Source organism: Eriocheir sinensis, chromosome 44, assembly GCF_024679095.1.
Source record: "Eriocheir sinensis breed Jianghai 21 chromosome 44, ASM2467909v1, whole genome shotgun sequence".
Lineage (NCBI taxonomy): Eukaryota > Metazoa > Arthropoda > Malacostraca > Decapoda > Varunidae > Eriocheir > Eriocheir sinensis.
Genome location: NC_066552.1, coordinates 9663161 through 9685257, shown reverse-complemented (window position 1 = coordinate 9685257; position 22097 = coordinate 9663161). Strand labels below are relative to the sequence as shown.

The window sequence follows — 22097 nt, the reverse complement described above, 5'->3', positions numbered from 1 at the left end:
AAGCAACCCTAACAACCTCTGCACAATTATGTTGCTAAGATCAGTATTTTCAGACGTTGGCGCCTCTCACACCAACAATTTCCAAGGGCCGAAAAGACCATCATTCGGGTTCTCATAGGTGTATTTTTTAGGTTCAACGTACAGGGCAAAAGTCAAACTACCACAAAAGTTATAAAACTTTCCCAAGAAATGCCCCAAACTCCCACGAAAGCCCCCACTAAGCCCCCATATGAAACTAAGAGAAAAGGTATAATTATATGGATATTTTTTGCCGGAAATGGGCATTGCTCACCCTCACAACCCACACACCTAAGTTGACTTATTATGGCCCCTCCTCTACGACAGTGCTCTCTCTCTCTCTCTCTCTCTCTCTCTCTCTCTCTCTCTCTCTCTCTCTCTCTCTATATATATATATATATATATATATATATATATATATATATATATATATATATATATATATATATATATATATATATATCATTTAACGCCCACACAACATATGTATATAGCTCTGTCCAAAGTCGCCAAAAGCTTTACATCTGCAGAGCTTCTCTTTCCTGATGCCTTCACATTTGTCGTGAAGCTTCTTCGGACCAAAACAAATCCATCAAGAGTCACGTTGTAGGTGTCGGCGGCCAAGTGTCACAAGCGGAACGCAAGACATCCACCTCGCGTTTTAGGTTACCAAATGATGCATGCGTGGGAGGCGCTCACGTGACACACACACACACTGTTGGCCTTAACGATGTCGAAAACAAGACATAACGCTGCCTCTGCCAAGATATTGCATAATAGAGAGGGACGTGATGCCGCTCGCGCTCATCCACCGCCATTATCATACGTGGCAGGTGACTCAGAGGTGATGATGATGGTTTTCTTTTTGTTGTTGCATCACGTATCTCCAAAATATTTGCCAATTGTGAATCACTGCTTTTTTCATTTCTCCAGAAGTACACAAGAGACTATATCAAAATGACTTGCTCTCTCTCTCTCTCTCTCTCTCTCTCTCTCTCTCTCTCTCTCTCTCTCTCTCTCTCTCTCTCTCTCTCTCTCTCACACACACACACACACATATACAAAGACAAGTTGGCTGAGTCCCTTATGGTGATGGTGGTAGTATTGTATTAACTTTAGTGTAACAAGGGTATTCAGGGTATAGTTCCTGACCATTTAATTAAGAACACACACACACACACACACACACACACACACACACATGATATGATATCATTAAATGCTCAATAACAACTGGTGAAGTGCCAAAGGAGTGGCGGAGGGCCGAAGTGGTCCCCATATACAAAAGTGGAAAAAAGGAAGAACCCCTGAACTACATCATTGACCTGTGTAGTATGCAAAATATGTGAGAAAGTGATAAAGAAACAATGGACGAGATTTCTAGAAGAGCATAATATAATTACAAATAAACAATATGGCATTGCAAAAGGGCGCTCATATGTAACAAACTTACGGAGCTTTTACTCAAGAGTGACAAACAAAATACAGGAGAGGGACGGATGGGTTGATTGCATTTACTTGGACCTAAAGAAGGCATTCGACAAAGTTCCACATACAAGACTACTATGGAAGTTGGAGAATAAAGGAGGACTGAAAGGGAAAATGAAGAACTGGATGGAAAGTGACTTAAGGGGAAAAGAGATGAGAACAGTGGTAAAGGACATGAAATCAGAATGGAGTATTGTAGAGTGGAGTGCCTCAAGGATCAGTGTTGCCACCAGTACTTTTCCTAATATATGTAAATGACATGCCAGAGGGAGTAAACATTTATATGAGCCTGTTTGCAGACGATGCAAAACTGCAAAGACATATAAGAAACAGTAGGGACTGTGAAATTCTGCAAGATGACCTGAACAAGATTTGGAAATGGAGTATTAAATGAGAGATGGAATTCAATGTGAAGAAATGTCATGTAATGGAAATGGGAAAGAGTGATGGGAGACCAAAATGAATGTATAAAATGGGAGATGGAGAAATATTAAAGGAAGTTCAAGAAGAGAGAGATCTGGAAGTGACAATACAAGATAATCAACAGCAGGAGAGTCAGGTTAATAGGATATTCGGTGATACGTATAAAATGGTGAGAAATATAGGATTAGCATTCCACTACATGGATAAAGATATGATGAAAAAGTTAATGACCACTATGATTACACCAAAATTGGAATATGTGGAGGCGGTGTGGTCTCCCCATAAGAAGAAACACATGAAAAAAACTAGAAAGAATACAAAGGATGGCAACAAAAATGGTTCCAGAACTGGAGGGATTGACATATGAAGAAAGATTAAAGGAAATGGACCTACCAACACTGGATCAAAGAAGAGAAAGGGGAGACCAAATACAAATTTATAAATTACTGAGCAAAATGGAAGAAATAGATAATGAGAAGTTACTACTAAAAGAAGGAATAAACACCAGGAACACAAGAGGACACAGTAAAATATTGAGAAAAGGAAGATGCTTGAGAGACATAAAGAGATATAGCTTCCCGCAAAGAAATATAGAGGTTTGGAACAGACTAAGTGAGGATGTAGTGTCAGCGAAGAGTGTGCAAAGCTTTAAGGAAAAGTTGGACAAATACAGATACGGAGACGGGACCACACAAGCATAAGCCCAGGCCCTGTAAAACTACAACTAGGTAAACACACACACACATACACACACACACACACACACACACTACGGAAACTATAACTGAAATACACTTCACTACTTTCACATTTCTATTTTACCATAGGGCATAGTATTTCCTAAAGATGTAAAGCATATGGGCCCTCAGTCTTGTTCTCTTCAATATGCTGTCCCATCCATGAGTATAGCCTTTAATACTGAAGGAATGAGAAACAAAAAGCTATGGCTGAATTTTCTGTTTTCAATGGCCTTCATTATTTAAGGTAAAACTATCTCCTCACTTGTCTGCTTTCACTGAATAGATAAAAACCTAAAACTGGTCTCAGATATGCAGAGAAAACAAAAATAACACATCACCACTTTGAATTTTTATTGAATTACTCATCATCAGCAAGAAGAGAAAATTTGTTTTGCACACTAGGTAATGTTCTTTCATCTTCAATCTCAGCTTCATCAATGTCTTCCTCAATCTCGCCATCTTCACCCTCATTCCCATCCTCACCCTCCTCATCCTCCTCTTCCTCCACAGCAGCCTTTTGACACAGACTTCCTTGAATAAGCTTAATGTCTTCCATTCGTGGGTCAGCTTTCAAGTTTTCTGAAGAGACAACATATTCATGACCACAATAAGGAATCCCACCAATCATTAGCCTGATATTTTACCTGAATTGCCAATATAGCCCCATTAACCTTACATCTACTTAATTCATTTGAACAAGAATCCTACACCTCCACCCATTTTTTAAGTTTTTACTCCTCCCTTTTCCTATAACTTTGTAATTTCCTGTCATAAATAACAGCACACTAATACATTCAACCCCTGACCAAGAATGTTCAGTACTCACCATGCTCTTGAGAATAGCCAGGAGGCCGCAGGTACAGCACAAGAGACTTCTGTCCAGTGAGGCAAAACCGCAGTAACTCATTGGCAGCACGAAATGCGTCTGGTCCTCCTTTAGTACGGAGAAAATACCCTCGCTTTTTGGCCCATGCTGGCATTGAGAGATGTGATATGGATGTTAGTATGGGTGTAGAGTAGTAAAGCTATGGACAAGCTAATACACATCAAGCATAATTTTATGCATATGTGTGTCTGTCTTAGGACTACATGACTTCAGAAATGCCATCTGCCCTGAGCATGGTAATGTGTGTCAATGGCAATATAAAATGTGAAAAAATCTCAGCTAGTATAAGGGCAATACCTGTACTTTTAATAGAACAATTATGGCAACAATCTTGCACACTTCTTCATGTTGTATTCAGGCCTTTCTCCTCCTCCACTTCATAAATTTACAGGCAACATCACCACCTGTATTCTGCATGATACACAAGGATGAGCACTCACCTTCACAAATCTCAAAAGCTGTCCACTTGTCCTGCCTTCCTGGTGAGTCACTAGGTTCCCTAAAGTAGTTCAGCCCCAAACAGGCAGGAATGTCCAGCCGAGTGGCAATGTAATGCACTACACCAATGGGGTCCCGCACCTGTGCTATTGGGTAGCTGCCCAGGATAACCTGTGGGAGGAATGGTGATAAAATTATGAAGAGAGGACACAGTATTATAACTAGATCTACAAACTTTCAAGAAACTGCCATATAAAAAGAAGAGGGCTTAATAAACTTAAATGAGCAAGGATGACCATAAAGCTAAACAGAAGATATAGGTTAGTACAGTAAAACCTTTATAACTCAGCATGATAGGGACTCTAGCTTTCCCGAGTTATTCAATTTTCCAAGTTATGCAAATCCCTCATTCCCCTTCCCCCCATTTGCATATAGTAAAAAAAAATTGAAAACACTGCACTACCTAGCAACAGTATAAGCTTAAATTAACACTTATCTATGAAGGGGCTGTTGTAGTCATGTAGTCCAAGCAGAAAACACGAGGGTGTTTGATGAGTGAGCAGGGAGAGTGAGGGTACATGTTTTTAAAACAGTAATAGTGCGGGCAAGCCTTGACAAGTATATATCACGAGATGTTGAGATAAATCGGCAGCATACCAAGATGAATCAGAGTGCTGGAGAGTGAGATCAGGTGGCCCAAATGTGGATACATGCTCAAAGAAAATGCGGGTGAGGAATGCCGAGTATAGACAACAGGATGCAGTTAAAATGCGTCAATATGCCGAGATGCATGAATTTTTTCCATCTTTTTTTCGTTATTTGTTTGAATTCAAAATTTATTTTATAACCCCTTCACTCCGGCAACGCCGACGTCGGTGTCTGACGGGCGTCTAACGCCGTCACTGTATGGAAAGGGTTAGTCCTCTTCTAAACCTCTTAATCCTCTTCCATTTCTTCTTAATCCTCTTCTAAACCTCTCAAGAAGAAATGGAAGAGGATTAAGCGGAATTTAGTAATCCTCATCCATTTCCTCTTGACCCTTTCCATACTGTGACACCGACATATGTGTCACAGATAGAAAGGGTTAATTAATATTTCGGTGCATTGCTGAGTTATATCAAATTCCGAGTTATACAGTGCCGAGTTATAAAGGTTTTACTGTACTTCAAAATCAAGTTGTTGATGGCATAAACTAATTCCATCCTTACTAGGAAATCACTGCAAAGTCAAAATGTATCATCATATACATGTGTGTGTATAAATGAGCAGCAGCATACACATACCTGCAGCGGCTTGGTGACAGTGGAGGGAAACACCAGGCCAGGACAGTCACACAGCCTAACGTTCTTGGTGAGGAAGATGGTCTGGAAGTGCTTGGTGTGTCCTGGGGTTCTGCTCACACTTACCACCTGAAACATGACCACTTAAGTTGACCTTGTTTCTACTCATGAAGACCTATTAATCCACGATAGTATTGAAACATGATGACAAAGGAAACAAAGGGATGAAAACCTTAACAAACAAACCTTCTTTCCCATGAGAGCGTTGATGAGGGAAGACTTGCCCACATTAGGGTGTCCGATGGTACCCACAGTGAGCACTCCATCTTTGCAGCGTTGGTGCACCTCAGGAAGGGTGCTGGGTGCCTCTTGCACCTGTGTCCCCTCTATGACCTCAACTCCATCATCAACATCCATTTCTCTTTCCTCTTCAATCTTCTTCCTCCACTGTGCAAAGTCAACTGAATGGAAGAAATACCTGGCATTATACTGATGTAGCTACAGTACATTCAAAGGATCTTCAAGAGTTGTGGATGCCATGAGTATCTAATGAAGCGACACATAATATGTAATCAACCCTCTCGCGCACGGTAAGTTTCCAACAAGTTTCTGTTACACTCACCATGAATTTCTCAGGCCCAACTGGCCAATAAATTTGATATCAATGGCTTCATAAAGACTTGTACTAAAACATGCGCAAATAAAAATAGAGGAAAATAAAAAATACAAACTCATTTCAAGTCTCCATATAGAGTATTGTAGACAATAAATCCTAAGTACCAACTCTTCCCCACTCGCTAGCTTGAAATTTTGTGGGCCAACTTTTTAGCTGAATATATGTTTTGAAGCGGAATTTAGTGGAAGTTCTTATGGTAACCTCAAAATCCTCATACGCCTATTAGTTCCCAAGTTACACCAAGAAAACTGTATTTTTTCCTCTCCCGTCAGAGTAGGGTAACAAAATCGCTCCACACTCCTCATCTACATTTCTTAGAAAGGTGGTCATATGTTACCATTAAGAAACTTATCCTAACAAATGACCCTCCCAAATTTGATGAACTTTCATGGAAAACTTAATTTTTAATCAATTTTTAAAATTTTTATGACGCGTTTCACGTCATCATGCGCGAGAGGGTTAAGACAGACTAGATGAAGCCACAAGAAGATATTACTGAACTGAACAAGTATGAAATTAGAGAGAAAATTTTATATGAAAGGATTTCATCACTGTGCTTTCCTTAATACTTACTAGTGTCTCCCACCAGTTTCTGGCATGCCTCCACCAGCCTGAGGGAACTATTAGCCGCCATCCTTAGCCTACCCCTGGGGTGGCGTCGACCCTCAAAAGAGGAGAATGGGACCACCAAGAGCTTTGGAAAGGCATGGTGGAAGTAGTGCTCCCATGCCACCACCACCTCAGGAGGGAGGAGGTCACACTTGTTGAGGATGAGGACGATGCCCCGGCCCTCTTTCTCTGACAGGTAGTGGTATAGGTAGGGTGGAAAATGAGCCACCTGCAATGGGTGTAGGAGTAGGAGTAGAGAGGATCAGTTATTTTAGTGGATTGCAACTTGCAATGTATATTTGATGCTCCCTAGGTTTCAGAATTAGTTAATGCATATTATTCCACATCAATGGCCCATATGAATACTCCCCAAAGATTTTACCATGCAAATTGCACATTTAGGGAGGAATCCCTATGCCTTACAATTACAATGCCTTCTTTGAAAATAATAAGCATATTCCTCCCCTTGCAATGTCATTTTCTCACCGGGAAGCGGGCATCCACAATGACCAGCAGCACATCAGACATCTCTGTGACACGCCACAGTTGCCTCCATGTCTCCAGGTTCAGCTCATACAAGCTCAGGTCAGACCCAGAAAACTCCCGATCCAAGTTTTCACAGAAGATCCTGAAGTGTCTGTTCTCACTAGCATCCAGTTCCCTCTTTGACATGTTCTTGTTCCATTCTGGTCTGCTTGGGTATGCAAGGCCTGGAGGGTAGAACTGCTCTGTTGATGCCTCAAGTTCAATTTCTGGGAGAAGATTGATTGCCATGTAATGGACAGCTTTCCTCTTTTTAATCTCTTGTCGTGTCTCCTTACGAAACTTAAGGTTGTATCTGGAATGAGGGATGGAGCCAATGAGCCATCTGTGTCACTGTGTGCATGGTCTGATCTAATGAAAATTTGGTGTGAAGTTGAGCATATGGTTAAGGAGTTGTCTTTGGGATGTAAAAGTTAGCACACCAAATCTTTAGTTTAAGTCTATGCTGGGGCATTTACCACACAGCCAACTATGGCCGCCAGGTCTCCAGGAATGAAGCAATGACACTGGTCTCTGATCATAAATAGGCCTTAGCCCACCTTTACCTCTCAGAAATCTCAAATCAGATATAATACATTTGTAGACTGCAGGTTCATACACAATCTCCATATTAGATAACTCAACTAGCCAATTATTTTCTCTAACAGAAGGGCTGATAATTGAAAAAAAAATTACAACAGATGCGAGATTAAGGAAAGGTTGAAGCTTCCTCATTGTGATTATTCAGTCGCCTGCCTTACCTGTTGGCATTACCACTAGCGTCTGGCTGACGGTTGACACACTCCACATCCTCCAGATAGTCCACCCCTGTTGCACCTCTTCCCTCCTGCTGCTGGCTCAGAGTACTGGAAGGGCCATGTGTCTCTGTCTCATGGTGATGCCTCTCATCTGAATGAAGTATTTTCATATAAACAAAAAAGTGACCTCTATCTATGCTTCTTTAGGAGTTTTAATAAAATACATATGATTAGGCTCTGAAAAATAAAGCGCAGTGTACCTCTCTCAGCCAGCAACTAATTAACTTGATGTGCCTAACCTTCTTAACACAGCTAGTCATTAATCTTCCATAACAATACCCATTAAAGAATGAATACCATTATTTCACAAGGCTGAGCAACCTCTACAAGTTAGGTTAGGTCCAGTGAAATTTGACAAGGCGAGAATAGCTTAAAGTTGTAGGATTAGAATATATTCTTAGTTAGGTCATTTAGTTACCTGATCAATTTGATTGCTTGTCTTGCAATTTAAAATATGGCCTGTTTGCAGAATAGTTACCAATTGGTATTTTACGAAGATTTTTTTCGGTAAATATGGAGAGTCACTGCATGCCTCCAATATAGATCCCACGAGAATAATAACCTTTCCAAGGTCTCACATACTGTTGTACTTCTCTAGATTTACCAGTGCTTCATACATATACTGCATCTACAAGTGATGATAAGAAATAACAGATATTACTCCTCTCCACTTCAACAAACTTAAAACACCTGGTAGTGGGGAGGGCTATGAAGACCAGGGAAATTGTCGGGTAGAAGCAGGTATTGCAATGATGCTGTCTACCTGAAATGAAGCGTTTCTGTGCTTTACTTACGGCAAAAATATATATTTTCTCAATAAATCCCCCTATGGCGGCGCTGTGGGGTAGCGCCATTTTGATGGAAGCCAACGAGTGATTGTATCTGTTTATGTTCATAAGCGGAAGGTGTTATGGGGGGGGGTTCCAGGGTGGGCACAGTCTCCCTTGGGGGGTCAAAGCCCCCCCGTTAGAGGTTAGGTTATATAAAGTTCAGTTGTAGTTTAAATATGCTCCCCCACTCAAAAATCCCAGTTTCCCACGACTCCCCCAAGATCGTTGGGGAAAGGGGATTAGGCCTTTTTCTTTACTTTTAAGTACTTGTGCCTTGATATTATGGTTGAGGGACATGTATTTCATCCCTTAACTATAATTTGGAGGCGTAGTTATTAAGGTAATATCATATTTTGGAGGAACGGAGTACATAACTCTCCATTACCTTTTTTTAACCTATTAACAAATTTTACCTCAAAGTTTTAGGAGGTCCAACCACTGAGGAATCACACTCATGAATGTGTCAAAGCCTCACCTTCCACTCTGCCACCACCAAGGAGTCTGAGGGTCAATATCACCAATCTTAACTGTCAAGTGTGCCAAAAACATTCACAGTTAAATTTTAGACAAAACATATAATTATCTCCAAAGGCAGGAAACTATGAGCTTGCTTCAACTCTCTGAAAATACAACTAGGGAAGAACACAGCTTCAGGAGGTAATATTAGAGTGGAAGTGGAGGAACCAGGTGATAGAGAATGGTGGTCATAGAGGCTCGTTCCGTTATTAGAAGCCAAACTCAATGACGCAGAACCCTTGGAATGGCAGCAGTGACCCCAAGACTCTATACAGCGGACACCCAGAGGCATGACATTCCCTTGGTACAAAGTGCTCAGTAAAATAAAAACTCATCACTGCTCGGCCTCACCTCCACCCCCCTTGATGAGCACCTTCCTGGATTTACGTGCCCTCAGCTGCTCCTTTTTCTTCTTCCCACTGAAGGCAACACTCCTGTGGCTCTGCGGCATTGCAAGCACCAACACCTGCTTGACCAGAGGCAGAGATCAAATGAGTGTGCCACGTTAAACAACACTACAAAATATGGAGAAATCCTCCTCCGATCTTGATCTTGATCTTGGTGTCACAGGTGGCTCGGGATTTCTCCCCAGCCAGGCCTTTGTATCGGCAGCTCCTGTGATTGACTGATTGATTGATAGTTTATTGTTGCAGGTAAACAACAAGGGAAGAAAACAAAACATGCGGGAAGTCTATGTTCTCGGGGCAAGATATCATTCCCTACATCTTACACGCCACATGCCCTCCAAGAACTCTTTCACTGCCTCAATCACTCGTCCACTCGTCTCTCCACTGAGCCCCAGCAGCAGCACCATCCACTCTCTTCCAGTCCTCCCGTTCCCTCTACGTCCCATCTCACTCAGAAACACATGCATCATCTTCGTTCTCTCCCTGTCATACTTCTTACATTCCAGCACTACATGCTGCACAGTCTCGTCCACACCCCTGTCACACATCTGGCACACTTTGCTGCGGGACTCAGACCATCTATAGTTCCTTGCATTTACATCCAGACACTGCGCTCTAGCACGGAAAAGATCACCTCCCAGGCTTCCCTCATACCACACCTCACACTTTGGGATCTCTTTCTCCCTGTGCCAGTCCAGAGTTTCCTTTCTTTCCATCTCATTCTTCCACTTGCTCAATCCCTCATCTTTAACTGCCATATCTATTACATTCTTCCACTTTCTTATATCCCACTCAAACCCCTCTCCATTTCTGTTTGTTATTCTCTATTCAAACACATTCTGCCTATCTTCAAAGGGTCGGTACACCCATCTACTTAGCATAACATTCCTGTCTATCATTCGCCCACATTTATTCGCCCATTTAATTTGCCATCTCATATTCCACAAGTATACTTTTCTTGCTAATCTTGCATCCTCCATTTGTTCCAGTCTCACTTAATATCTCAAGGTTGCCTTTACTAGTCTTTCCCTAAACGTGCTCCATCCCATGTCACCCCTAAGAGCCTCTACTGCTGCAAACCTTGGTGCATTCAGTGCCATTCTTGCTACCCTATTCTGCCCCACCAATTTTTCTATCTCACTCTCGTTCCATGTCATCACATCCATTCCATACGTAATGCTCGAGACAGCCACACTCTTCCAAACCTCACGGATGACATCATACTTGCTCGCTCTCATCCTCACTGCACTCCCTAAACGGCCTACCCACTGGTTTGTCAAACTTATCTTTACATTCTTGGCCCTGCCGCATCCATTTACCTCCATCCACACCCCTATATAGGTACTTGTATTCTTCCGTCTGTTCCAACTCATTCCCTTCCAGTCTCCAAGTTGCTTCTCTCTCATCCTCTGACCTATTGACTATCATAATCTTGCTCTTCTCACTACTAAATCTAACACCAAAATCTCTTCCATAGCCCCCTACCACATCTAACATTCTTTGTAAGTCTCCCGCAGTCACTCAAAATCACAACATCGTCCGCATACAGCAACACACACAACTTGTCCTCTCCAACTTTCACTCCTGCATTCATTTTTCTCATCCAAACTGCCAGCTCCTCTGTATACAGGCTAAATAATGTTGGTGACAGAATGTAACCGTGCCTCGATCACTCCTCTCTCGCTGTTCACTCAGTCTGTCTCTAGGTTCCCTAACCTGTATTTAGCTTTTGTGCCTGCATACATACTCCTAATTATGTTCACAAACTTATCACTCAATCCAATCTGCTCCAGCACTCTACACAACATACTCCTATTAACCCTGTCATAACCTTTCTCTATGTCTAAAAAACCTAAGTACAACTTTTCTCCTGCTCTTTTTTTCCTTTCAATCAGTTCATTCACCACAAACATATTATCTTCAGCTCTCCACGCTCAGGCACTATGTCCTGCAATGTTCTGCTATTAGTGCCTACCGCCCACAGGGCCACTGGGACCTGCCTGGGCTGGTGGGCTGGTTCATTAACAATAATGTTCTTTCAGCTGTGCTTAGTGAGTATCCTGCATTTGCCCCTAGATTGTAGTCCATATGTACAGTCCCTTATGTCTGCTCCCTTGACTAAATCAAGGCCTTTATTTTTCTTAGCACTTGTCCCCTACCATTGTATCTATTTAGTTTCCTGGTGCTATTTACACATGTATCCTTAGTTGTATAATCACACTCTGTACTGCCTGGGGGTTGGGATGGCATGCTCCTCCCTTCTCCTTTGTTGTTTTACTTGCAACAATAAACTATCAATCAATCAATCACTATTACACTTTCCACTCCACTCTCACATCAACTATTTTCAAAGGCCAAAAAGGAGATTGATCAGGTTCTAATATGAGTGTCCTTTTAGGTTTATGGTACAGAAGAAGGATTAAACTACCACCAGCTATATAGGCGTCATAAAACTACCCATGGAAATGCCCAACACTCCTAAAATAGGCTTATCAATTATATGTACTTGGATGCCGAAATTTTTAAAAATGCCCCTTTGTGTGTGTGTGTGTGTGTGTGTGTGTGTGTGTGTGTGTGTGTGTATATATATATATATATATATATATATATATATATATATATATATATATATATATATATATATATATATATATATATATATATATATATATATATATATATATATATATATTAATGAACTGATATCTTGTTCCCCACTTTTTTTTCTTCTTTTTTTTTGGTATTTCGCCACTTAACCAACTGCTCTATTGTTGTCATACGAGTATTCCACATACCTTTCAAAATCGTGTAGGCGCCAAAACAGTTGCAAAAATCCAATAGCCGAAATGAAAGACATTCCCTTACTAATGAATAATGACCTCGTACAACCATTACAGCCTGTTTACCATTTGGAGCTTACAAGCTGCTCCGTGCACATGGCGTCACACGTCCTACTTCATACATAGCTTCTCTTCCTTCTCGATGAGGCACCAAAACTATTCCCAGCCACCCCTGTTTGTCTGAACCAAGGAGAATATACACAGTCTCCTTGGTGTACACATTGTGAAGAGCGATTGAAAACTTACCGCCGTCTCCAACTGGCTAGCAGCTGCCAACTAGATCGCGGTGCTTATCGCTAACGATTGATTGATTGATAGTTTATTGTTGCAGGTAAACAACAAGGGAGAAGGGAGGAACATGCCATCCCAACCCCCAGGCAGGACAGTGTGTGATTATACAACTATTAGTACATGTGTAGGTAGCACCATGAAACTAAAATGATACAATGGTAGGAAGGAAAGCACAACAAGGGAGGGGCGGTACCTCTCCCTGGACAATAAGACAATAAAATGTGGGGACGGAGAACATTGCCCAAGCAAAAATTGCCCATGTAAAAGGCTGTCATGTTCTACTATCTAATCCATGCCTTCTCCATCATACCCTGCTTGCACTGATCCTAGGGACACGATTTGCACGGCACCAGTAAAGGTACCATGGAGTACATAGTGGTGGGCGATACCTTTTTTTTCAGTAACCGCGATTACCGATTGGCTAAAAGTAATCGATTACCTTTACGGCTTTACGACTGCTGTATTCTGAGATTATAAGCATTTTTTAGCTGGTCTTTACTGTAGCAACTACAGGGCGGAATTTCTGGGGGAACATATCCTCCCCAATATTTTCTATATCGGCCCCAAAATGCCCTTAAAATCGCTATTTAAAAAATAAATCTCCCCCACCTGCACATTCTCGCTTCATACCGACTCCCCACCTCATGAACCTATGATACCCTATACACCCCCCCACCCCCACCAGAAAAAAAATATCCTAAAATTACAGGCCTGCACTACCACTGCTGAAGTGCCTGTATAAGTTCGTGTTGCCCAGGATGTTTCTCAATTTTCTAAATTGCATTTTTTTTCCATTAGTTATTTTTCTCAGATTTAGAGTCCTAATTAAGAAACCTGTTTATTGTTCAAGCATATACTCATGCTTTCTTATATTTCTCCGAGAAACATTTTCCAATGAATTAACTTAAATGTAAATAGAAATCTTTTGTAATAATCGTTTAAAGGTTTTGATTACTGAAGAATAATTGCCTACATTATTTTTTCAGATAGTAATGTAAGTAATAAATAATTGATTATGCCTACCACTACCATGGTGACACCACAAAGTGCTGGTCTAATTCTTCCCTGATCAAAGCAGCAAGAGCTTTGAATAGCCTGTATATCAAACTCACAGTAGCTACTAGTTTTACCAGACATACATATATGTACGATGTGTATAATGATGCAATCTAAACTAACTTGTAAAGGTTGTCAGTATTTTCCTCAAGAATATATCTTAAAAATGTTGCAGATCATTATAGACTCTCCCCTCCTTCCTCTCCATTACCACCAGTTTGCAACTGACCCCTTCTCCAAAATTTAGCCACATCCCTCCAAACCTCCATAGCCACTAGTGATCAGATGAGATAATGGGAAAAGGAAATCTCAGAACAATGGGTAACAAGATAATTAGTTTAAGAGCAAAGCTACTAACATTGTGATGTTACATAATATTATAATAATGACTATGAGTAAGTTAAAATATAACTACAATTAGCTAGTCCAAAATCTCTGGTCATGTATTTGTACACCAGAATAAATATCATTTGATCCTTAATCAAATGAAAACAAATATTTATTAGTATAAAAATATTCTCCTTAAAACTACTGTTGCCTGAGTCTGCATTTTATTTACAAGTTGTTACTACATCCTCCTTGAGAATTTTGCTGCTTGACTATGCACTTTCAATCTGCTATCAGAACTATGCTAATTTTAAAAGGCTTGATACATGCCTGCATGTGTTGGCCTTGTTCTCGTCATGGCAGAAAGCTGCTATAAGGCAGCAGCAGCATCTTTTTCTTGTCTCATCCCCTTGCTAATGTCAACCTCTTTAAAAGAGAACTGGCACAAACTATAAATATATATAAAATTTCTAACTAATAATCTGATTGGCATTTCAACAAGTGAAAAATTATGTACTTATGTCCCTACAGTAAACAAAATAATGTTATTACTACGTTCCTAGCACTCTCAACTTGAACAGCCTGGGAAATGCAGCTCTATAAATAAGTCCCCATGACAAGAGAGCTAATGCAGTCCCAACCCCTTTCTCAGCAAATGAGTGGTAGTACAATGTAGTGATCAGAATCATAAAATCCCATAACAACGCAAGGGCACACATGATCAGGAAGGTAATGGCTACTAATGGGGATAACAAAGGAAACCATTTCCTCAAGGACTTTGCTGCCTTTTCCTCTAAAGTAGGCCAGGTGCTGTCCTCTGTCTTATCTTGTGTAGCTTCACCAAACAGCCATTTTCCCAGCCAGAGGAAGTAGAGAATTTCCTTGCTCTCATCCATCATGACCAGTACACAGAAGGTTAGGAGGAATGCATGTCCAGAGATGTCAAAGGAGAGGTATTCCCGGCCCTCTTTACTCAGGCATTCATATTTAGACAATGCAAGAGTTTGGTTCCCAGCGATACAAGTTGATGAGAAGTCATCGATGACAGGAAAAATAGCCTGAAATTAAAAAAATTAAACCATTAAATAACCCTTGCAGAAAAAATATCTACTTATCTATTACCACAAAATAATTAGCTATATTTTAGTGAACTATTTACAGTAAACAGAAATCAAACAATTGTATATGAAAATCCTACTCTACCTCACTAGAGCCTGAAAGAAGACAGGAAGAGGCCGCTAACATTGTAAAGTTAGGAAGTATATTGAGTATGACTGATACAAAAATGTAACTGATGAGGTGTCTGAATATGCAGAAACTTTTGAATGATGGAGAGGAAAAGAGTGAAGGAATCGCTTCACCTGACACCAAAAGAAGAAACATAACGTTGTGACAGCAGAGCGGACCAGGAACTGCTTGAGGTCAACTCGCAACTTGGGCCGCAAGAAGAGAGAAGTGATGCGGTACAGAGAAAACACAACTAAAGTGATGCCCCACGCCTTCTTAACAAACACCTGAAAACATGCAGGAAATTAGTGTTTCGAGTAACCTAGTGAGAGGAATGTTCTGTTTGTAACAAAACTATAATAGTATGGAATATATACTTATAAATTCAATTTAGAAAGCCTTCAAAACAATTTTAAAGTCATAACCATTATCTCACTCTCTAGTCCTCAGTTGGTTCTGATTAAGCTCCACCTATTTGCATGTTTTACTAACCAAGAGTTAACAAAGATGACAATCATTCACCTGGTTGAGAATGCTCTGTCTTCCTGTTATGGCCTCTATATGAGGCAGATCCACATAATACCGGATGGTGGAGAACAACAAACAGGTGGTGATGTAGTAGGCAACCTTGAATGTGAAAGGGATGTGGAGGTGGTGCCTGCACCATGATACTGTTTGCTCCCATATCGAGGGTGAAGAACTATAATTTTTCTTCCCTTCTTCAATGCCATCTGGAAAATATGTGCAATGTGACATGATGTTGTGTCAGGCAGGGCCGTACCCAAGAGTGGGTTAGGGGGCGTCTTCCCCCATCTGCTAAAAGTTCCACTTTCTGAGAAAGTCAAAACAAAACACTGGGATGAAAGGTCCCAGTTACTCATTCTGATGGCATGAAAATGCACTCAGAAATGTCAATTTTTCAAAACCCCAAACCTCCCAGCTTATTTGGTTCGCTTTGCTTACCATTCACCCCTCTTCAAGTGGCTACAAAGGTCCACATTAGTGGAAGAAGGCCTCTCACTTTTACAACTCTTGGTACAGCCCTGAAGGTGACATTAACCCCTTCACTCCAGCGACGCTGACGTCAGTGTCCGACGGGCGTCACCGTATGAAAAGGGTTAGTCCTCTCCTAAACCACTTAATCCTCTTCTAAACCTCTTAAGAGGAAATGGAAGAGGATTAAGAGGAATTTAGAGGAGGATTGAGAGGTTAGAAGAGGATTGATCCTCTTCCATTTCCTCTTGACCCTTTCCATACTGTGACGCCAACGTCTGGGTCACGGATGGAAAGGGTTAACCTATTCCACTTAATTTTGAGATTGATAATCATTTTAAAAAGATGAATTTCTTTGACAGATTTGTAGAGGCAACATTTCACTCGCCCCAACCATCACGGCGCGCGAGACACGCTGTATGATGATGTTAAAAAAAATGAGTGTCGCGCGCGCCGTGATGGTTGGGGCGAGTGAAATGTTGCTATAAATAACTCTGTGTTTTCAATACGTAGAGCTTTATCTGCATTCTGATCACACTATCGTGTTCATGAGAGATTTTCCTACGTAACGTAATAATATATTTCTGCAGTCAATGAACAACTGTTTAAAATAGTGAGCATAATTAAAACATGTTATAAACATTTTTTTAACATCTTCACAGTTCAACTCATCATAATACCATTTTCTTTTTTGTTTTGTCGAGTTTTTACAATACATCTTGATTCTACAGTCACTGCTGAGTCTGATGGTGTCAACCAAAACTGGCTAGCTCGTATATGAGTTGAGCTATGGCATATAATAAAGAAACATGTCTCACTCGAGCATGCAAGATGTGGTCCGACATGAGTGTTAGCGGGAGAGCGGAGCAGCCAATCAGCTGCAAGCTTACCAACCTGCCTAGGCGCCAGGAATCTAGCTTAAGTGAACAGACTATAGTAGATATACTGTTATATGAGATATAACCAAAAAGAAAGAATGTTTATGGTTCACTAGAATTGAGTAAGCTGTTGTTACATATCACTGACCTATCTATCTAGTAAGTTTATGAATCTTATGTTTGGAAATTTATAGATTTAAATAGGTTAGTCTGAATGTCAAAAACTACCATTATATTTTAACAGCTCTTGTAAAAAGCATGGCCCAATATATAAGACTCATGGAAACCAAGAGGAAATCAGATAAGAATGCCCAAAGAGAATAACTAATCATAAAGATATGATATCGACAGGCACGCCTGAAGCAGATAAGTTAAGTATTCAATCCATCATTGTGCATACCACCACCAGAAATCAAGATCATCTTTTGTCCCCTATGTTTACCTGTCATCTGGCTGATTTTTATTGATTCCAAGGTGTGCTATTCTTAAAAGAGCCCAAAGAAAGCCAATAAAATAAGCCAAACAAATTACCAATACTTTAGCAAGGTCAAAAACTAACCAAGTTCATATGCAGACTGTAGAACAACCATTTCCTGCCTGAGAGGACGGCGAGGGGTGATGCCACTGGGGAACAATAAGCAAAATCACTCATATTACTTCCTGTGCATAATGTGATCTTATAGTAGCTCTCTAAGGCATTTGTTCTAATACTGATAATATCAAATATATATATATATATATATATATATATATATATATATATATATATATATATATATATATATATATATATATATATGTACATCCTTTCTATAAAACAGAGACTTCTATTGTCTGTATAGCTTTGGCACAACCCTAATAATATCTATGTAACAGGTACATGTATTCATATTATTCCTACAATAAAGGAAGCAGCTTGAGAGCAAAAAAATGTCCACTAAATTGTAGCTCCTGCAAACAGAGGAGGTGGAGAAATTTAGTTTTTGAGGCACTGAAGGACAAGTTCCTTCTACCCCATTCAGAAATAATAAAAAGGTCAGAGTTTAGTCATTTTGTAGCATTTATCACAGCTATTCTTCAGTTGTGTAACTCCTGTTGAGAGGGTTTTTCGATAAATATGTGGAGTAACACTGAATATCATTAGCATAAGAGTGGATTAAAATATTTTGGAAAAATCTTGAATGAACAATAAAAGAGTTGGAGATCAAACAGAGCCCTGTGGAACACCAGTATTTATAGGTTTAGGGGTAGAACTGTGACCATCTACCACAGCAGAAAAAGATGCCCTGAAAGGAAACTGGAGATGAAAGTACAGAGAATAAGAAGGGTAGTTTAGAAAGCAAAGATTTGTGCCAGACTTTCAAAAGCTTTCTTCATGTCATAGGCAGCAACAAAAGTTTCACTGAAACAGCAGAGAGAATGAATGACCAGGAATCAGTTAGAAAGGAAAACTTACAGTAGAACACATTAATTCAAACACAATGATATTTACAAGTATGCACCCAAATACACATCACATAGTTGCAATGACATTCATATAATATTATGGAGTAAGTTTAAGGGGCTGCACCGCCTAGTATTAGTGGGGGGTACATTAATTTTATTTCAATTGTTCTAAGGTATTTTTTTTTTTTTAAGACTTAGGTAAATGCAATAAGGTCTGCATGTATCAGCATAATAGCTTCCATGCTTCTGTACGAAAAAAATTACAAACGAAATTTATTACTTGTAATAAAAGCAGAGCTAAAAACGTTAATGAGGGCATGTTCACTCAATATGTACAAAATTGGGTAGTTTTACTCATGGCACCACTAGTTAAAAATTGCCCGTTCAAATTTTTAATACGTCTCACTGTTCCTGTGCAAAAAAAATCACCAAAATCACCACTTTTTTTTTTATCTTCAATAAATCACATCAGCAGTTTTTTGTTCTTAAAAAAACTGACGGACAATTTTTACCATCCACTGCCTTTCAGCAGATGTTTGAGTTTTTTATTATCTTCACACTATTGAGTTATTATTCTCAAAGTACAAAAAATGCACTTTGAGATATCGGCTATTTTGTTTGTTAATGCAGTTAGCGTACAAGTTATGATTTTTAGAGGATCTTACAGTGGTAAATACAACTTAGATACCTATGCAATTATATTTATTAATGACAATGAATGATATAAAAAATAATAATCATAATTGGCACCTGTGTGTGTGTGTGTGTGTGTGTCTGTGTGCGCGCACTAGAAATCTCCTGGGCTGTAGTGTTCTGTGGATACCTCCTCTTACTGCTTCGTCACTTTCTTTTCTTTTGGGCTTCTTTTCTTTTCCTAGGTGTCCAAACCTGCCAAAGTACAAGTACAAATGTACCTCTGAGGAGCCACGACGCACTAAGTAACTGATTGACTGATTCACTCAACCACATTCTCCGAGGCCTGCTGGCTGCCACTAGAATTTTGCCAGATGAATGATGACATACTTTTCGTAAAAAAAAGTGGAAAAATTGGACAAAAGAAGGCAAAATGTGACATATAATATTATGAGCATTCTACAGAAAACGGAGGTTTCTGCAGGGAGGGGACCACAAAATTGGTAATACAAATCAAATTATTTGAAAGGAAACAATTATCATACAGCCTCCAAACTTTCACAGGAACGGTGACATGTTCAGCCATATTTTGGAGAAACTTTTAAAATTGGGCTGAAAGTGAAAAATACCCATTTTTGGCGCCTACCCTTAAAATGAATCATGTAATAGCATACATGCAGGCATCAACTAGGACAAACATACTAGGAAAGAAGTACTGAAGATGCTTGTTTTTATACAATAGACTTAATAATCAATGAATATGTATAATCTAGGATGCTCAGTAATCCTGAGTCCATCAAACTGGAAATGTCTAGGGCTACCTATCTATAAACATAGAAAATAATGGCAAATTGAAATAATTGGAAGTAACTAAAAAAGAAAAGTATCTGGTTTAAAAGGCCTAAATCCTATTCTTTTAGGAGCAAGACCCTGCGCTGAACCAAGAATACATGTGACTGGTTATAGTCAAACCATTTCAAATACTCTGTTTGGCCGTTCGATTCCATGGGTCTTTTCCTCTTTCGTTTTGCCACACAGTCCCAACACTTATCTTTCCCTCTCATATGTTACCCATAGATAAAATATGAGAATGGTGTTGGCACTATGTGGCAGAGTAGAGGGGAGGTAAGGATCTGCAGAATTGATCGCCCAAACAAAGTTTTTGATATGGTTTGATTATAAGTGGGGACACTACCAACCAATCATATTAATGAGCATATCCTGAGTTATTGTGATATTGAATTTGAACATACAATACTGTTTAGACGGCTCGATCCCTCTCTTATAATGAAAACTGCTTACATCTACTTCATAATCATCCATACGTTTCTATGTATGCATTCCTACCTTAATGTCCAAACCACATCTAATGCCACGACATATTCTTTTGAGGCCAATTCATTTTCACTTCGTTAAATATATGCTAAAACTTTTCTCCTTTATTTAACTAGTATGAGGCAGGAATCATCATATTGTTAGGGTGACACAAAACATTTCACACAAGCACAAGGAAAGAGTAATTAGTTTTGAGAATGCATGTGCATGTCACATTAAGGTCTTCCCCTCACCTTCTGGCAGGACACTACCAGGAATGCAGCTCAGGGGGCCCACTTGCCCTTGCCAGCCTGAGTAGATACTGGCAGGATGACCTTAGCGAACAGGGATAATAATGGAGAACACATCACATATTTTTTCTCCCCTCCCTAGTTTGACACACCACAAAACACCTGCATATCTCTACCGTGTTAACAAGGCGCAAACAAATTGTAGTAAACTATATGTTACCAGTAAACTACGAGCAAGGCAAAACGCTGACAGAACTACAAGAAAAATGGGGTACACTTCATCTGCACAGGTTTGGACAATTCACCGCTATTTAGGCAGTTTAGTTTCATCTTTCCATTGGCTTTCCAAAATGCTTGACCATTAGAAGACATACGACACCAAAAGTGGTTTGCAGGGTCAGAGACAAGATATGGGGTGACATTCAATCTACACTAACCTAACCCATCATAAAACTGAACCTCTAAACAGCCCAGTCCACCTCATGACCCAAGAAAAGTAATTAATTCCAACAGTAAATATCTATAACATTTCAACAGTAAATATCTGTAAACGGACCGAACACACAAGACTCGGCTCCTTTGATACGTAATACCATTCTCATTAACCAGCATATAATTTCCAATAACCCACAATCACACTTGCACACACTAGGGTTACCTCAACACTGGTCTCATGGTGTATGGCTCCTGGCCGGTGTTCATGCTCCCGAGATCAAAGCAGTGATGAAGGAGGATGAAAGTTGTGGCAAACTTATCCTCTGCGTGTAGGCGGCCTCACGTCCTCCCTCCCTCCCTCCAGGTGAACTGAGGTGATGCGGTGCCAGCCAAGTTGAGCCAACCAGCCAGCCAACAGGTGATGAAATAATGATGATGGCTCGGTCCTGGTCTTGGGTGGGTCCTGGTGGCACTCTTGGAACCTCTGCCAGCTCCAAAGATTGATGATTGATTGATTGACTGATAATTTATTGTTGCAGAGTTCAAATCATGTGAGTCCAGATAATAATAATAATGATGATGGTAATACTCCTACTACTACTACTACTACTACTAATAATAATAATAATAATAATAATAATAATGTTTTACTTCGCCCAGCGGCATATATAAAAAAAAAAAATAAATAAAAAAAACAGGACAAGAAAACGAATGAGATCGAAGATTTCTAAACGCTTAACTAATATGAACCTTTT

General features: G+C 39.9%; 2 protein-coding genes across 3 annotated transcripts; both read right to left on the bottom strand.

The window, feature by feature from the left end:
- Window positions 1-3005: 3005 nt before the first annotated feature.
- Window positions 3006-10303, bottom strand: LOC126980431 (guanine nucleotide-binding protein-like 1). Its single transcript, XM_050830344.1, has 9 exons — window positions 9596-10303; window positions 7842-7989; window positions 7045-7396; window positions 6523-6787; window positions 5520-5734; window positions 5277-5402; window positions 3996-4164; window positions 3496-3642; window positions 3006-3248 (listed from the first exon to the last, which is right to left on the bottom strand). The coding sequence occupies exons 1-9, from the start codon at window positions 9693-9695 to the stop codon at window positions 3028-3030; spliced, it is 1743 nt and encodes a 580-aa protein (XP_050686301.1). The 5' UTR covers window positions 9696-10303; the 3' UTR covers window positions 3006-3027.
- A 3851-nt stretch (window positions 10304-14154) lies between these two features.
- On the bottom strand, window positions 14155-21963 carry LOC126980430 (acyl-coenzyme A diphosphatase FITM2-like). Of its 2 annotated transcripts, XM_050830343.1 has the most exons (6): window positions 21566-21963; window positions 20911-20991; window positions 17823-17887; window positions 15915-16123; window positions 15527-15679; window positions 14155-15223 (listed from the first exon to the last, which is right to left on the bottom strand). In XM_050830343.1, exons 3-6 carry the CDS (start codon window positions 17851-17853, stop codon window positions 14717-14719), a joined length of 900 nt encoding a protein of 299 aa, XP_050686300.1. In that variant the 5' UTR covers window positions 17854-17887; window positions 20911-20991; window positions 21566-21963; the 3' UTR covers window positions 14155-14716. The 2 variants fall into 2 exon arrangements, with proteins under 2 accessions (XP_050686300.1, XP_050686299.1); XM_050830342.1 differs by lacking the exon at window positions 20911-20991 and having other exon boundaries at window positions 21566-21959.
- Window positions 21964-22097: the final 134 nt, after the last annotated feature.

Excerpts from the sequence above, each read along its gene's own strand:
- LOC126980431 (XM_050830344.1), bottom strand. The coding sequence starts at position 9,695 with ATGCCGCAGAGCCACAGGAGTGTTGCCTTCAGTGGGAAGAAGAAAAAG. Across the intron at positions 4,165-5,276 it reads CTGTCACCAAGCCGCTGCAG|GTTATCCTGGGCAGCTACCC; the intron begins GTATGTGTATGC and ends TTCCTCCCACAG. Across the intron at positions 3,643-3,995 it reads AGCTTTTGAGATTTGTGAAG|CATGGGCCAAAAAGCGAGGG; the intron begins GTGAGTGCTCAT and ends TCTCAATGCCAG.
- LOC126980430 (XM_050830342.1), bottom strand. The coding sequence starts at position 21,609 with ATGAACACCGGCCAGGAGCCATACACCATGAGACCAGTGTTGAG. Across the intron at positions 17,888-21,565 it reads ACCATGAGACCAGTGTTGAG|TGGCATCACCCCTCGCCGTC; the intron begins GTAACCCTAGTG and ends ATTGTTCCCCAG. Across the intron at positions 15,224-15,526 it reads GTTTCTTCTTTTGGTGTCAG|GCTATTTTTCCTGTCATCGA; the intron begins GTGAAGCGATTC and ends TTTTAATTTCAG.